This window comes from Apodemus sylvaticus, chromosome 3, assembly GCF_947179515.1.
Source record: "Apodemus sylvaticus chromosome 3, mApoSyl1.1, whole genome shotgun sequence".
NCBI classification, from domain to species: Eukaryota; Metazoa; Chordata; class Mammalia; order Rodentia; family Muridae; genus Apodemus; species Apodemus sylvaticus.
The window spans coordinates 46,370,551-46,388,488 of record NC_067474.1 but is presented as its reverse complement, the minus strand read 5'-3'; the positions used below and the strand labels follow the sequence as shown (position 1 = coordinate 46,388,488).

Genomic DNA, 17,938 nt, shown 5'->3' with positions numbered 1-17,938 from the left:
AAGAATTAAGTCAAACATTTAAACGAGTCAGGCTTTGATGGTGCATGTCTGTAATCCCAGGGAGACCTCTATGAGCCCAGCCTGGTCTGAAGAAATACAAACAAAACTTATTTCAAAAAACAAAAACCACCAAACAAAGCTTATTGGAAAATCACAATGTATTCCTTAAAAAGGCAGGACAAATTTTCACACGTTTTCTTTTGACCATCTCTATTAATTTAACAAGCCTTAGTTAGAATTCCTTAACATCTAAAAACTGTAACCAAGAAAACAACTCTTCAGATAGGTGGTGGCAGCACCAGAGTCAGAGTCTCAGAGTCAGACAGATCTCTGAATTCAAGGCTAGTCTGGTCTAGACAGTGAGTTCCAGGATAGCCAGGGATACATACAGAACTTGTCTCAAGAAAACAAACAATAAAAAGATCCTTGAATAAGTTGATGCCTATAAATTAGAACTAAATAAATATTACTATTTGGCCATCAAAAGGATTAAGACATTTTTAAAGGTTGTCTAATAAACTTAATTAAGCACAAACAAAAGCACGTCTGCCACCCTCTTGTAATGTTACTCAAGAAGGCTGAGGCAGAAGGTTCCTAAGTAGGTCAACCTGGGCTAAGCTATAAAAGAAACACAGATGTACGGTATTTCACTTGTTTTGAATCAATACATAAGTATGCTTGTTTGTGTATGTAGAAACTGTAAAAAAAAAAAAAAAAATTAATGCCAGCTGGGTGGTGGTGGCACACGCCTTTAATCCCAGCACTTGGGAGGCAGAGGCAGGCAGATTTCTGAGTTTGAGGCCAGCCTGGTCTACAGAGTGAGTTCCAGGACAGCCAGGGATACACACAGAGAAACCCTGTCTCGAAAAAAAACAAAAACAAAAAAATTTAATGCCAATCTGTAGCTAGAGGTTTTTCCAGAGAAATGAGGCCACTTTAAATTTAATGTCCTAAGATTTATTATTTAGAGGAAAACAACAACAAGAAAACAAACAAAAACATTACACCTGGCATGGTGATGCACGCACACATATAATGCAAGCACATGGGAGGGGGGGCTAAGGCAAGAAGACTCCAAGTCTGAGGCCAATCCTAGGCTACAAGGCAGGGCCTATGTTCCCCTACTTGCTCCCCCGTCCTTGCCCTGCTCCTCAGGTTATGTGTGGGGCCTGTGTCCTCCCCACTTGCTCATAATCCGCCACCGGTTACCTGTGGCATGAGCCAAGTGCTGGACAGCAGAGGTTTTACCAGTTCCGGTCTCTCCTACTAACAACACAGGCTCCCCTTGACTGACGCACACTGCGAGCTGCTCGAGGAGAACAGAGGAAGGGCGGGTAGCAGCGAAAGTATACTTCTCTCTAGGAAAAGGAAAAGGGGATTGATAAGCTAGCCAGGCCAGGCATGATGACTCTGGCAGCCCAGAGAATCTAGTAATATCCTACTTCAAACTCAGTAATTACGAATATAGCTCAGAGATAGTCTTGAGCAAGTCCCAGCAGAAAAATAACAGAAAAACAAACATGTAGGCTTCATGTTTTTCTTTGTGTTGGATATAAAAAACAAATCCAAAGAAAAATGAGAAAATAACTCATTTTCTTTGTATTGTATATATTCTTAGAACATGCGGGATACAAACTTATTGTGCTCTACAAATACTGAACATCCATTCAGCTGTTAAGTGTCACAAATAACAAGATAACACCTGTGGTTAAGATGCAATATTCTGGACACCCAGAACATAAGACAAAACCTGCAAAGCATATTTTTGAACAACTCACATTATCTATATTAGCTTCAATTCCTCATTTACACAGAACTGGAAAATGGCTCAGCAGGTAAGGGCACTTTCTACCCATGACCAAAGCCTGACAACCATAGTTGCCCTGTGATGTTCACACTGCATGCCACAGCACACAACCACACACACATCATAAAGATACACAGCTATCTTGAAGTACTTAAACAAGATTATATAATTATAATGTGTTAAAATGTCTTCCCCCCACATTGAGTCTAAATTGTGACTTGTCTTGAGATGGGTAGGGGAGGTGGATAGGGGGAGTGCTTGCTTCACTTCAATGGCTGGTGCGACTGATTGTAACTCTTAACACCATGATATGTCAAAAAAAACCACATTTCCTATACACATTATTTAGAATTTAATATGATCCTAGCCATCAAGGAATCTATACACCAGGACAGTCTGATACACACTTGAACATATTTCACTATTTAAATTGTATTAAGTCAGATCAAAGACCTCCATCAGTTCCAAGCTGCTAACAGCTACCAATATCTCAATCCTAGAACCTATTTTGGAGGACAATTACTACTCCTCCAGCATGCAGCAACTGGAGGTCTGTCAGCCCAGGCATGCTCTGTTCAGACTCAATTTGCAGCTAGTGAGCTCTACTTACTTCTGAATGTGAACAACTTCACTTTGTTTCCGCAAAAGCCGCACTCGACCTACTTGGACATCTAGCTCATTAATGACGATTTCTGGTTTATAAAGTTTACAGAAAAATTCAGCCTGTGGGAAAGAAAGATTCCAAATAAGTAAGTTAAAAACTACTTGTTTTTAAACATTTCTTCAGCCAATGTACCTAATGAACCCTTCTCACCAACGCTTCACCATGAAAGCAGTGTCTACTTCCAAGACATCCAAGTTAGCATTACATGAAGGTTTCTGCTTTCTTATTTTCTTTTACTTTCCAAGGTTTTTTAAATGCTTAACCCTGAACACACATCCAAGGAGTGGTACCGAAGGCAGCTAGTGTTAACTGCCTGCCTGCCTGACTGAATGCATTATTACCCAGAGGACAAAGTCTCTGGCCACACCTATGAAGAGCTGTCATGACAATGACGACTGGTGTGGGAAGATCCATCTTGATTCTGGAGAGGACTACTCTCTGGGTAGGTGCCCTGAACGGTAGAAACAAATGCAGGCTGAGCACCAATAAAGCATTCCTTGCTTTCTGTTACTCAAGTGGAGATAAAATCTGACCAGCTCTCTCAAGCTCCCACCTCTTGATGTCCCTGCAGTGATAGGGCTTTCACTTCCAACTGTGACCGAAATAAACCTTTTCCCTCTGCTGCTTTGTTAGAGGATTGTATCATAGCAACCAAAAAGAAACTATAACAGTACCTGTCTTAGGGTTTCTATTTCTGCACAAACATCATGACCATGAAGCAAGTTGGAGAGGAAAGGGTTTATTGAGCTTACACTTCCATGCTGCTGTTCATCACTAAAGGAAGTCAGGACCGGAACTCAAGCAGGTTAGGAAGCAGGAGCTGATGCAGAGGCCATGGAAGGATGTTTCTTACTGGCTTGCTCAGCTTGCTTCCTTATAGAGCTCAAGAATAACAAACCCAGGAATGGCACCACCCACAAGGGGCCTGCCCCCGCCCCATCACTAATGGAGAAAATACCAGATGGATTCATGGAGGCACCTCCCCAACTGATGCTCCTTCCTCTGTGATAACTCCAGCCTGTGTCAAGTTGACACAAAACCAGCCAGTACAGTACCTTGATAAAAGTGAACACACTGACCCTTACCAAGAGCTTAGAGGGAAAGAAAATCCACTCCCAACATAAAAAGTCAATTGTTCTTATCTGTGCTTTTGGCAGTTTTGCATTTCTAACAATAAAGTAAGACGGTCTATCTCTAGAGAAAGAAAAACTACAGCAATGTCCAGGATAAAAGCTCAGGTTTAAGCCTAGAATAAATGGGTAAAAGGTTTACAGGGAGCCCTCACCTTCCAATCAGCAGAGGAAACACTGACCCATCTAAGCCAATCACAGTTTCGCACCCTTTGCTTACTGTGATGAACATACTTATCAGCTGTTTTCAGGAGGGTACTCAACAGTCTGCAAAGGCTTAACAAACAATTTTACTATTTCAATTCTTGAATGTCATATTACAAGTAAGAATGCCTTAATTAGTCCAGCCTTTCTGCAGGCTTCAATACCACCAATACCAGTGCTAAAAGGTTTTTAACCTTTAAAAACTGTACATATATCTCTGTACATCAAACCCAGGACCTCACGAATGTTGAGCACACATATTATCATTGGGTTACAAGTTTAGCCCCTCAAAAACACACATCTTGATTTAAAAACTAAAAGGTAAGATATCCCCACAACCTCAGTGCTGGACCTAATGAACTCACTTTCACTTTTAATGAAAAACAGTAAGCTGCGGTTGTGGCACATGTCTTTAAACAGATTGTATGTTTCAGGCCAGAAAGAGCTACAGTGAGGCACTGCCTAAAAAATAATAAAACTAAAACAGAAAAAATGTGTACACAGAAATACAGACTACGATGTTCCTGAGTGTTTCTACTCTGAAAACAAGATGTCCACTGAAATGCTAGAAAACAAGGTATATAGGGCACACAGATGACAGGAATAATGTCACTTTAAGAATCTACTATCCTGGCCGGGCAGTGGTGGCGCACACCTGTAATCCCAGCACTCTGGGAGGCAGAGGCAGGCAGATTTCTGAGATTTAGGCCAGCCTGGTCTACAGAATGAGCTCCAGGACAGCCAGGGCTATACAGAGAAACCCTGTCTCAAAAAAAAACAAAAAGAATCTACTATCTCCGGCAGGGAGTAACACACCAGTAATGTCTAAAGAAGAATCAATACCCCAGCAAAGCAACCCAACTGTCTTTCAACATGCAGGTACATACCTGTTTCTTAGAAATGTTCAGTTTGCTTCCAATAACTTCTGCCATTTTCAGTTTCTTTGTCTGCTCAGAAAGCATGGCAGTGAAACAGTCCAGAGCCTAGTAAGAACAACCAAGGGAACAAGAATAATGCACTGGGCAAGAAAGAAGGCTCAGTGCTTAAGAGCATGCACTGCTCTAGCAGAAGGCCTGCACTCTGTTCCCAGCACTAATGCTGGACAGCTCTCAACAGTCTGGAACTCTGCTGCAGAGCATGCAAAGCCATCTTCTGACCTTTATAGGCGTCTACATTCATATCTAGGAAGCGCAGACAGACACATCCACTAAAAATCTTTCAGTACTCCATCTGTCAGAGTAAATTATGGAGTGTCATCAGATTCATTTCTGTCCACTTCCCTGACTATGGGTGCAGTCACACAAGTTTCTGCCACCATAATTTTTCCATTTGATGGAAGAAACCAATACACCTTTCCTATTTTCAACACAAATATTGCTTATTTACTAAAAAAGTACTTGTATAGGAATATTCACAGATGCATACATCATAACTGTCAAAGATGCATAAAGCCCTATGAACAACTTAAAAGAAAAATGCAAACGTCATGAACAACTGAAATAGTATTCTGTCTGAAAACAGAGTAAGTGGTACAGGATGAAACATGCAGAAGGCAGCAGCTGGCTTTAAAAAGGCAGATAGATGACATGACCCTCCTTATGTCCAGTCTAGGAGAGCAAGTAGAAAGACACCTGAAGACGGTTAGATTAGCCTTCTCCAGAGTGTTAAAAAAAAATTAGGAAATAGAGGTTAAAAATGAACAAGAGGGAGAAATTTTACAGTGGGTTATATATTAGTAATTTGTTTTTTCATTCTGTTTTATATTGGGGCAGTTAAGAGCATTTACTATCCTTGCAGAGAACCCAGGACCCACACAGTGGCTCACAATTGATGGATCTGATGCCCTCTTTTGACTTCCACGGACATCAGACATGCACGTAACACACAGAGACACACAAAAAATATCCATACTCATAAATCTTCAAAATTATTTAACTTCAAAGAAAATAACAACAAAACAGACCAGACAGGCTCTCATAATGTGGCAAAAAATAATGCGAAATTCCTGGGATCAGGTGTTCCTCTTTTTTGAACCTCACAAATTAATCCCAGCACTTCTACGACAGCCAGGACTACACAGAGAAACCCTGCCTTGAAAAACTGAATGAATGAGTGAATCAATGAGGCCACAAAGTATTTTAAGGTGCAGAAAACAGAGTATGTACTGCAAAGGAGGTTGCTTTCTACTTAAATGACTTTAACACACACACACACTGAAAGAATGCAAACTACATTGGTTGTGGCTGTCCCTTCCATTAGTGTTTTAGGAGCCCATTATAGGCAACCTACTGTGTTTCTAGGGAATTAACAAAGCTCTTCTCCTAAAGGGCCTCCCTTCTCCCCAATTTTTACTTTCTCCATTACACTTTGAAGCTGCCATAGTCTTCTCTAAAGCAAAGATAAACAGATGAAGAGAAGAACATGAGCTCTGAGGACCACAGCTCTGGAGGACTGTGATGCACCATACCAACCCATTAGTCAGGCTCTCCTCTCACTGCTTTACTGTAATCCTTACTTCTTCTAGGTAAGTTATTCACTGTATCTGATTAGCTTGAGGGCAGCTCAGTTTTAAGTAGCTAGGGGGTATATGGTAGCTAGAGAAGCTGGCAGGCACTGAGGACATCAACAGCATCTTACCTCCTGAAAAACATTCACTAATGCTGTAGAAGATGTACTGTCAAAGCCATGAGCAATTCTATTACACCAATTCAGCAGGTCCCTGATAAACAAACAAACAAACAACAAAACATAGGCTGAAGAGATGACAATCTATTTAGCACTCTTAAATCTAACATTATGTGATGACTAAAGTTTCCCCCATTTTTCTACCAATATGAAGGAAGTACTATAGATTAAGTCCTTAACCCTACCAGTTTCTTCCTGACCCATACCAGAAAAGGTGACTCACTCATTCCTAATCCCCACCAAGATTGGAGAGCTGAGGCATAGAACTCATTATATGGAGCAAATCCAGAAAGGCTTGAAGACATTTCAATAAAGACCAGGAACGGTGACCCACATTTGTAATTCCGACATTTGGGAGGTAGCTGCAGGCTGTGTTGGGTTAGAGACAAGCCTAGTCTACATAGAGTTCCAAGACAGCGGGGGGTTACAGACTGTCTCAATCCCCACCCCACCACTTCAGAACACAAATGAACACACAAATGAGCAAACAAGCAACTATTTAATTTTATTTATTTATTTTTGGTTTTTTGTTTTTTTGAGACGGTTTCTCTGTATACCCCTGGCTGTCCTGGAACTCACCCTGTAGACTAGGCTGGCCTCAGAAATCTGCCTGCCTCTGCCTCCTAGAGTGCTTGGATTACAGGCGTGCGCCACCACCGCCCAGCTATTTAATTTTTAAAACATCTGTTTTGTGCTATGTAAGCTCCGTATCCCAGTTTGGGTCTACAGTCAGGCCAGGCCTGGAGGATCTTCCTGCCTCAGACACTTAGGATGCTAGAATTACAACATTCGAGGTACCCCCAACCAACCCAGCCCAGTGGGATCTGATGTCACCTGCAACCCACATGCTTAATCTGTAAACTTGACCTGTCCAGACCATCAGCTTCTAACTACAAACTTTCCAGCGAAGGCGGTACCTTAAAGATAATTCTCTTCCCTCAAGGACCACTCTTCTGCTTTCTTCCTCAGCTTCTGAAACTTCCTGTGGAGCCTTGTCATAGCCAACACTTGGACAGCAGTGTTTTTCTCCAGTAAGCTCAATGTAAATGTCAAGTAAGTGACCAGCTGCGGCTAAGAGGCTTGGGTATCTGCTCTGAAGAACCTGACTCAGGACGAGAAGAAAAATTGAACAGCTAGCGAGACTTAAAAGTATCTTAGCAACTTAGCAGAAGAACACTGTCCTAGCCTGGCCAGGGACCTGGGTCCTAGCCCTAACACAGGGAGGGGGAATGCATACCAACTACTGACACTAGTCAACCAAAGAGTTCTTGTACAACATAAAACCTTTACCAAGCACAGGACTTGTGCTCTCCCTTTGCTCCCACCCATTCACCATTGGTGAATTAAATTCAGTTTGTCCCCCTCCTCATTGACAAACTAGCTCTACAACAGAGAACAAAACCAAGATACTCAAATAACAACCCATAGGTACCCAAGTACAAGGAATTCATTCACTAAAGAACTCCTTGAGAACTACTTTGTGTAAGTTGTTCATTATGTAATCTTAAAATAAATAAATAAAAAGGTATGTAGGAAAGAAAATTAAAGCAGAACACAAAAGAGTCACTGATGAACAGTTAAATTCTGCAAGGTTAAAGTAAAATTCTGAAGCCCCAGGTCCAGTGCTAATCTTTCCAACAGCTGAGCAGCACTGCAGTGGAGAGCATCACATATACACCACCCAACCAACACTTCTGCTTGACAGGTAAATTAACATAAAAGAGAAATCCTAGGTTCATCTGCCTTGTCTGAGAAGGGCATCACCTTGCCAAATGAACAAGTGGTCAGGGATGCTTGGGAGACAAGGAAGATTTCAAAGAGTAGAAAAGGAGCCTGTCAGTCACAGGTGGCTGAGCAGACACTGCCAGCAGAGAATACAGGCTCCAATCAACATATAATTGGGAGTGCCGAGCAGTGGTGGTGCACTCCTGTAATCCCAGCACTCCGGGAGGCAGAGGCAGGAGATTTCTGAGTTCGAGGCCAGCCTGGTCTACAGACTGAGTTCCAGGACAGCCAGGGCTATACAGAGAAACCCTGTCTTGGGGGTGGGGGTGGGGAGGAAAACAAATCCAAAAAAAAAAAAAAAAAAAAGATATAATTGAGAAACAAAGTTTGAGAAAATGGTAGAACAGTGGTAAGCCTTTACTCTCAGTTGTTGGGAGACAGAGAAAGGTGATTATCTGTGAGTTCAAGGCCAGGCTGGTCTACAGAGCAAACTCTGGGACAACCAGGGCTACAAAGAGAAATTCTGTCTCAAAAAATCCAAGAAAAAAAAAAAAAAAAGAATGAAGGTTAAAAAAATGTTAGGTGTCCTGAGATCAACATTCTGTTTAAAGTGCAGTATCTCTAGTTCTAGAGCACTGGATGTCTTTTTCTGAACTAGACTTCAGATATTTCATTTAGACATGCTCCTATATTTCTACCTAAGTGGAGCATTGTGATGAAAAAAAGAAATAAAAGCACTCTTATTACCCAAAGCTGCATACCTCATTCAGGTCTTTCTTGTCCAGATTATGCAGGTGAATTTTGGTCCAGTATTTGTCTAACATAGTAGCATGACTATTCAGTGGTCGGTACCAACTTCCTCCACAGCTCAAGAGCCTGCATTTTAAAGGAGAGAATTCAAACAGTGGCACATAAAAGGTTCAGATTTCATGTTGAGTTACAGACAACCTGCTTCATATGTAGAGCATGCCCCCCCAAAACTATGTTGGATGACTGAAACTAGACAGTGCAAAATCTACACATAGATACCAATGGTAAAGTTTTATTAATTAGACAAAACAAGAGATGACAAACAAGAATAAAGTATAATAGCCCCACTCCTGGGAGAAACAGAAGCTTATTAATTGAGTTTGATGACAGACTATTCCAAGTCTCTACAACAAATCTAGGAAATTCTAAAATAATCAATTAGAACAATATAAATGTTATGGATTTTATTTCTATAATTTTCCATCAATATTTTCAAATCCTACTGACTAAGCAACTAAAACCATGGTAAGTGAAATCATAAAAGGGTGACTGCTATACATACAACTCCTTATTAATAACTAAAAGCTGCCATTTCAGTGCTAGATACAGGTAAACTAGGGCAGGTTATTTGACCCACAAGTCTTTTTTAAAAATGGGACTGATAGAATTTTTATCAAATTGTTTTTAAATCACTGGAATAATGCCATGGTGTGTTTATATATCAATGATAAGATGTTTCTGTGAAGCATAAATGACTTCAGCCAAATAAAAACAAAAAAATGGGTTGAGAATCGGAACAAAAAGTGTCACACATACCTCCTGGTTGCAAACAATTGAAATGTAGGAGCGACTTTCAAACAGTCACCTTGTCCAGGAATCAGAAGTTCTCCATTTTCCAGTAGAGGGATCAACACAGAAACCTAAGTCACAAAACCCCATTGATAAAGCCATGGGACAGAGGTAGTAACAAGCAAGCATGCAAATAAGCAAACACCAAATGTACTACATATCCTTAAAGGAAACTCCATCCAGTTTTCACAGTGCAAACTGCAATCAAATGCATCTGTGTTTTCCAAGTTGCATTCCAGTACACTTTATTAACTCACTGAGTGCTACTATAAAAAAAAGCAAGAGAGCAGGATGTACACAGGACTCAGGACTTTTAAAATCAGAAGATGCAAATGGCCAAACAGCATTATAAGCTTAATTTCACTGAACCTGCTCCAAACATAAAAAGATTCATAAAAATTTCACTGAACCTGCTCCAAACATAAAAAGATTCATAAAAATTTCACTGAACCTGCTCCAAACATAAAAAACAGGGCAGTAGTGACACATGCCTTTAGTCCCAGAAGAGGCAAGAAGGATTTCTGAGTTCGAGGCCAGCCTGGTCTACCTATAGAGTGAATTCCAAGACAGCCAGGGCTACACAGAGAAACCCTGTCTCGAAAAGACAAAACAAACAAACAAAAACAAAAAACAAAACAAAAAAGATTCACTAAATTACAAAGAATGAGCCAGAACCGGCTAGATTTGGTGGGAGAGAAATGCCTCTCCCAACACATAACCATTATTTGTCTTCTCCAGTGTGTACAATTCAATATGCACTTAACATGCACTTATAGAACCTGCGTAGAAACACCTTAACCATAGGACATCTTTTTGGTCATAGTTTACGGATTTCAGAGCAAACAGAGACTGCCACTTCACTGCAGAAGTGATTGTTCTAAACACCAAAGCAGACCACACTGTGGCATGCTCTTATAATCACTGCAGAGGCAAGAAGCATGCCAATCCGAGATCAGCATGGACTCTATAGTAAAGTTCACAGCTGTATATAATAAAAAGCTTCTCAAAAGCCCAACCATTTGTAGCCCTATTCTACAGCTGCCACACCTGGGAAGTTGATCTCAAAGGTCCCTAAGTCTCACTGACTGCTCCTACCAGGCAGTAAGACAGCTCACTGTACTCAATCAGTACAAAAACAGCACAAAACATTCAATATACTCTATGCAACAGAAGACAAGTGAAGAAACCCAAGTTCTCAAGTCAGATTAGGCAGGTAACTATGAATGAGCTGCTTACAACGTATCACATAAAACCTAAGACTCAGAACAGCAAACCATCCCCAGGTACTGCGGACAAAACGGTCTTCCAAGTGTGCAGAGTAAAGGGCTTAGCAAGATGACATACCACATCCAAAGGAGCATAGTCAATATCCTCCAGAAGTATCCAGTGACCTTTTGTGACTGCCTGTGTCAGGGTGCCAGGTTGCCATACAAACTCCCCAGGAACATCTGTACAACGATACATGCCCAGTAACATCTGCAGAAAGAGGTGAATTAGAGAAATCAAAGACCTGAGATAGCGAGAGTACTTCTTTTCAAAGGCAGTACTTTCAAAGGCATATGAAATTTCAACAAGGAAAGGAGGTATGTGACGTATAAATAGCTTGCTCCAAAAGTCAGAAGCAAGGGCAATAACTGTTTCTATGTTTCCTTAGCAAAAACATTAGAATGCTGATATTTACAAACAAACCAAGCCAGCAATACTTGCCATTCTTAATAGTTACCTTGCTGTCTGTCTGATCTCCAAGCTGGACTTTGAGAAGCTGAGGTGGTTTGGTTCTACCAGTTACTGCAGCTAAATATTCAACTAAGGAAGTTTTGCCACTGCCTATTGGTCCTTCCAACAACACAGCATTCTGAGAAGCCACTGCAACAGCTAGCATCTGAAGATTTTTACACACAGACTCAACCAACACAAAGGATTTAAGAGCCAGCTCCTGTTCCCGTGAAGAACTCCTGTCACTTGCCTAAGAAGAAAAGTGAGAAATGGAAAAAAACTATTAAGAGAGGCCTTCTCCCAAATGACACAGTTAATTTCTTCAACAATGCTTCTACTGAGCTCATATTAAAACAAGTGTATGAGCCAAACTCAGAAGGATATGCTCTTCATATTTTAAAAACTATTTTTGTGTAGAGCAGAAGTGTGAGGTACCCTTTTGATTTTTTTATTCACTTAAATCATTTTATTTTATATGTACTTATATGTATGTGTATATATTGCTGCCTATAGAGTCTAGAAGAGGGCACCAGATCCTCTGGAACTGGCAAAACACACAGCCTTGTGAGCTGTCTGCTATAGATGCTGGGAACTGAAGGGCCTGTGGTTCCCCTGAAGAGCAGTAAATGCTCTTTTGAATGTTTTCGTTTGAAACAGGGTCTCACTTGGTAGCCTGGCTTCCCCTGCTTCCTGAATGCTAGGACTAAAGGCCACCGTACTTGGCCCACTAACTGTTCTTAATACTGGAGTTATCTCTCCAGTCCAAGGACAATTTCTAAATTAATTTAAGAGCCTCATCAATCACCAGTGGTTTTTTTTTTCCTTCATTCCACTTTCCATTTTATACTTAACATTACCAGTGCAGAGGCTTTTACAACTACAATTCCAGGATATCCAACACAAACTCTGACCTTCTGCACTCACGTGATGCACAAAACATACACTTAGGCACACACAGCTACACATAAAAATTAAAAAGAAAATTTGTGAAAACTTTAAAAGATCAACAATGTGGGAACTGGCAGTCTAGTTATATGTTTAGTACATGTTAAACATGTACTTCTTGCACAGATGTAGAAACACACATATACTAAAAGAGTGCACAGCCTGTGAGACAGCTGGGAAAATGTAGGCACAGAGAGAATGTATTATATTTCAGTACATGTGATGTTTTCAGGTACAGGAAGAACTGCAGTCTTTTGTTTTGTCAGGTGATCCTGGCCTAGCCAATGTATGTGCTTTTGTACCAAGTTATAGCCTCAGTCCTTAATCTCTTTCACCATCAGTCTTGGTTTACTGTTTTGTTCTTTATTATTCCCGAGACCATAGGCCTGCCATGCCCAGCTTCAAATTTTGCTAAAGTTTATGGCATCACACAGATGACATTATATTTCTACTTTCAGACTCAGGACAAACTCGGGGATGAATTTATCTTCATTTCTCACTAAACACTTCTAAAATGGAACATCACTTTAGCACACTCGATGTGGATCACACATGATTTGTGGACCCTGACCAAAGAAATTGTATATTCACAGTTAATGGAGCACAGCCCTTGGTGAGGCCGCAATACCTGCTCTCCAGGACTGGCGGAGTACTTAGGCAGCACCACACCACACACAGCGGCCACATTGGAAGAGAGGTCAGCTGAAACTAGGTGTCCCTGAATGTACTGAGGTTCCTTTCCCTTATGCCAAAGGGAGGCTTCTGGGTTGGCTAAAACCAAGGCCTTCTCCAAATCCTGTAGCTGAGCCTCTTCTAACAACCTGAGAGGGGAAAAAAAGGTCCATGAATCGCTACAGAAAGAACACAGCAAGCCCTCCAAGGACCTTAAGCAAGCCCTGCTTACCTTAACCTGAAGTGCACCAGCTCATCGCTATTGAACATCTTCCTTAGGAAGGACAACTTGTGTTCTTCATTCATACACGTCACCAAAGCAAGACAGTTAGCTGTATGCCTGAAGTAAAAAGAAGCACATCTATTCTCCTGACCTCTAGTTAATTAACAAAAGGACTTACCAGCTAAACACTAGAAAATAAAGTCTTAACCAGCACAACGCACACTTATGCGTATAAAACACAAAGTAAACACAATGAATTCCTTTGGTAGAGCAGGAAAAAAGGTGATACTCCATGTATATAATCTTTTTCTAATGCAAACCAGGATGATTAAGGAAAGGGGTAAGAACAAAACATAACAAAAAGCTCTAGGACTGGAGAAATGATCAGCAGTAGGGAGCACTGACTGCTCTTCCAGAGGCCTGGAGTGCAATTCCTAACACCCACACGACAGCTCACAAGCATCCAGAACTGCAATTCCTGGGATGCAACAAACATGCAGACACACTAAAACTCAACACCCATATCTAAAGAGTTTTTATCTTTCCCCACTCCCAAATTATCACAGGCTAATTCACATACCAGCGCACCAAAGCATCATGGCTCCTGAGGAGAGGGACACACACACTCCAGTCCCAGAGCTCCCGAAAAACAGGCTGCCTGTGCTGTAGGAATATATGGGCTGCTTCCATTAGGTCCCGGAGCTTCATCCGCCTACGGCCATAGCGCACTGGGTTTGTATCAGAACTCTCAAGGAAGAGTCTCTGAAACACTGGATAGGTGTCCTTGAAATAGTGCATGGCAAACCTTCAAGAAAGAAGACAATATCATCAATCATCAGTACTAGCATTCATGTGCCCATTTGTACTCAGAGACAAGACTAGAAATGAACATCTTCACTGACTGTAGAAGAAGGCAGGTGCCCAATCGTCCTCAGGGACTGGACTGCAGAACATAACAGAACTTTTGTTACTTCAGAATGTGGGCAGCATAGTGCAGAAGCCATACAATCCTAAAGATGGAAACCACTTCAGGGTGAGGACCCAGGCCCAGGCATGAGATACCAGTTGAGAATCTGCAAATCACCAAAGGCTTTACCCACAAAAGCAGCACACATCTTGGGTGGTACTTGCTAACTGTACTCACTCAACACTTACTAAATTCTCACCATAAGGAACATACTAGAGATACAAAAACCCATGCTACAATTCTCCCTGACATGCTGCAGAGTAAGGGAGAGCCACATACAGAAACAGAAGAGGAACAAAAGAGAAATGCTCAACTGAACCTGGGGGAGGCAAAATCAGGTGATTAGGCTACAAATTAAAGCACACAGAGATCTTTATGAGAATGTACCCACAGACACAAACACACACAAATAATAGTTAGTTGCAGATAAAACACGAAATTCAACATATATCAATATGAAGTGCACGTGTGACAGGTGAAGAACAAGAAGTCATCGACAGGAAATGCAGTACTGAGGAGGACAGGACCAGGTTACTCTCCAAGGCAGATGTTATGGAAACATGCTGGGGCTCCACTCTGCTAAGATGGTGGTCTCTGCAGATACATTCTGTGGAAGATCTGAGTCCTTGAGAAATCCTGGTGCAGACACATGGGCAACCCCTACATCATCCATCTCTCCACCACCAACCAACACACGTATGCACGCACACACGCAAAAATCCCTGGCCATCCAGGAAACTAAAACTGCAACCTTAAAAAACTTACTGGATGCAGTCAAAGTAGTACTAACTGCAAAGTTTATTATCTTATATGAAATCTCAAATTAGAAGAAAGTAAACATCATATTAACAGAAAAAAAACTGAGTTCAATAATAAAAACCAATGTAAAAGCTGGGTTTTCTAAAGACAAAAACAAAACTGTAAACTTTCAGATTTGTGTGGGGGAAGAAGGAAGAGAGAGAGAGGATTCAAAGAATTGGTATCAGGTGTCCAATACTCCCAGAACTTCAGAGGTTAAGGCAACAGGACCATTAAGTTCAAAGTCAGCAATTTTATAAATATTACTTAAAGGACTAGAGAAGACTGAAGTGTCTAAACACTTTACCTAACATGTACAGGGCCTCAAGTTAAATTGCCAGGAACAAAACACAGGAGAAAAAAAAAAAACATACAAAAACTCTAACATGACTGTGTTGATAGTTGCATATAACATGAATTACTCTTAACTATATCTGAACTACAGTCATTTTTAATTACTCACCCATTAATAATACATCAGTGTACATAATCGCATTGTTCACAAAATAAATATGCGAGAAAACTTTACCAGGGGTCTGAGATTTATTGCTTACCAAAACCCTGAGACAGAGATCAGTTAAGATCAAATGAGTTAATTTACAGTTTACACCAGAGCTGGGGGGTGGAGATATCCTCATTTTCTGTCTTGCCTGTAGCACCACTACAATTTACAGAAATTTTAGTTCTGAAAGACAAGCCTCCTCTGGCCACAGGAACCCAGGCTATTCATATCCCCAAGCATGAACTTGTAATTATTTAGAGTCTGTATTATACTGTTAAACAAGGCTTTGTGCCCATTCTGGAATCCTGAAGGATCTGGGGTGTTCTCTAATGATGGACTGGTATGGATAATGCTGAAATACACCTATGACTCAAAGAAAAGCTATAGCATAATTCAGGTAAGAGCCCAGGGCAGTTTTCACATTAGTGTCAGCTAAGCATGCTTTTCTTTGACCCGAGGATGGCTCAGGGTGCTGTGTCAGGCTGTCTTCTGGACATGACATGGCCACTGCTGTCACGAAGTCACCTGTACAGCATCCAGCCAAAAGACCATTCTGCTTTCCAACAGATTGCACTACTTGAATTCAAAAGGTTACAAAAACAAACAAAAACTAAAACAAGACGCAGACAAGAAACAGAGAAGATAATATACCAGGGGTGGCTGACGGAGTTGGATGGCACATGCCTTTAGCCTTTAATATTAGCACTAGGGCAGTGGAGGCTGGTGGATCTCCGAGTTTGAGGCCCAAACCAAACAACAAAAGAACATAAATTTGATGCTGGTGGAAAAACAGAAAATTAATTCATTAGCTTAATGAATCTCTAACATATTCCTAACACATTCTCTAGAGGTGGGACTTCCAAGTTGACTCAATTCTAAGGTCGCTTCCTTCTGCTTCTCCAATAGCATCATGTAAGTTCAGATCTACCTCATCTGCACATCTTGCCAGATTCTGCGACAACTGGGACATCATGGCTGTTTTCTCAAACATGTCATGACAGCTAAGCCAGGAATACCAGTACATACCAGTAGTCCCAGCACTTGGTAGACTCCTGGAAGAGGACCACAGATTGAAGTCAGTCTAGATATCCAGTAAAAGCTGGGGAGGAGATGGCTCGGGGGTTAAGCATCTCCAAGCATGTCCAAGCATGAACACATGAACTCAACTCCCAGGAACCACATGGAAGGAGAAAAGTGACCCAATCTGTTCTCTGACCTCTGTGCCACCTCTACAAATGTATGCGAAATAACAACAACAAAACTTAAAACAAAAAGCAAAACTTGGGTCTGGAAAGATGGTTCAGCATTTAAAAACACTGGCTGTTCTTCCACAGGTTCTCAGTTCAATTCCCAACAACTACAAGATAGATCATGACCATCTATAAAGGGATCTGATGGCTTGTTCTGACATGACTCCTACATAAAAAAAAATAAAAAATAAAAATAAAAAAAAAATACACAAATAAAATTTAAAGACTCTTTTAAAAAAAATACAGGGGTATTGCTATATAATGGACTCTGGCCACAAGCTCAGAAGCCTCTCACCTCAACTTCCCAAGTGCTTTGGTTACAGCAAGAGCCACCCCAGTAGACTTGAGAAAAGAGGTGATCATCTTACAGAGAAATATGAATCTAATGGCTACTCACGGAAGAACGTCAGGATGGCTCCCAATGAGTTTGCTCATTGACACACTGAGCCGTTCATGCAGATCGTGGTTGACTTGGCCTCCAGTTTTAATGGCTTTAGCATTTCTTTCCAGCAAATCCAAAAGGATAGGGCGCAACTGGCGCCCAAGCAAAAGGGTATAGTCTTTATCCAGGAGCAACTGTGCCAAGGCATTCAGGATGCACTGACGATCTTGAGGTGTCCACACCTGAGTGAGAAGCAAGCAATGTCTATGTAAGCCATATTCTTTAGTACCAGAATGATCAGAATACTAGCTTACTATCAAAACACTAATTCCTAAATTTCTTAAGTGACTTCGTAATACAACACTTGACCTATCATGCATGGGAGGGGCGCGCTTAATTCCCAGTACCAAAAACAAATCACATATTTCTTTTTAGCCTAGTTATCTAAATAATGATTTTATATAGGGTATATAAAAGGATATAAAGCCAGGCAGTGGTGGTGCATGCCTTTACTCCCAACACTTGGGAGGCAGAGGCAGGCGGATTTCTGAGTTCGAGGCCAGCCTGGTCTACAGAGTGAGTTCCAGGACAGCCAGGGCTACACAGAGAAATCCTGTCTCAAAAAACAACATCATCATCATCAACAACAACAACAAAACCCAACAGTAG

The 17,938-nt window shown here is 41.1% G+C and overlaps 1 protein-coding gene across 3 annotated transcripts in view; it reads right to left on the bottom strand.

Annotated features, from left to right (window-relative positions):
• The window catches only part of Mdn1 (midasin AAA ATPase 1), a 120,920-nt gene that overhangs the window by 94,705 nt on the left and 8,277 nt on the right, over window positions 1-17,938 (bottom strand). For all 3 annotated transcript variants that reach the window (XM_052176190.1, XM_052176192.1, XM_052176191.1), the window contains exons 2-14: window positions 17,285-17,511; window positions 13,951-14,175; window positions 13,380-13,487; window positions 13,104-13,296; window positions 11,538-11,780; window positions 11,159-11,290; window positions 9,782-9,885; window positions 8,977-9,091; window positions 7,408-7,592; window positions 6,443-6,524; window positions 4,693-4,788; window positions 2,418-2,530; window positions 1,210-1,358 (exon numbers count right to left, since the gene is read on the bottom strand). In XM_052176190.1, the coding sequence (XP_052032150.1) occupies window positions 1,210-1,358; window positions 2,418-2,530; window positions 4,693-4,788; window positions 6,443-6,524; window positions 7,408-7,592; window positions 8,977-9,091; window positions 9,782-9,885; window positions 11,159-11,290; window positions 11,538-11,780; window positions 13,104-13,296; window positions 13,380-13,487; window positions 13,951-14,175; window positions 17,285-17,511 (1,972 nt within the window). The remainder of the gene's footprint in view (window positions 1-1,209; window positions 1,359-2,417; window positions 2,531-4,692; window positions 4,789-6,442; window positions 6,525-7,407; window positions 7,593-8,976; window positions 9,092-9,781; window positions 9,886-11,158; window positions 11,291-11,537; window positions 11,781-13,103; window positions 13,297-13,379; window positions 13,488-13,950; window positions 14,176-17,284; window positions 17,512-17,938) is intronic.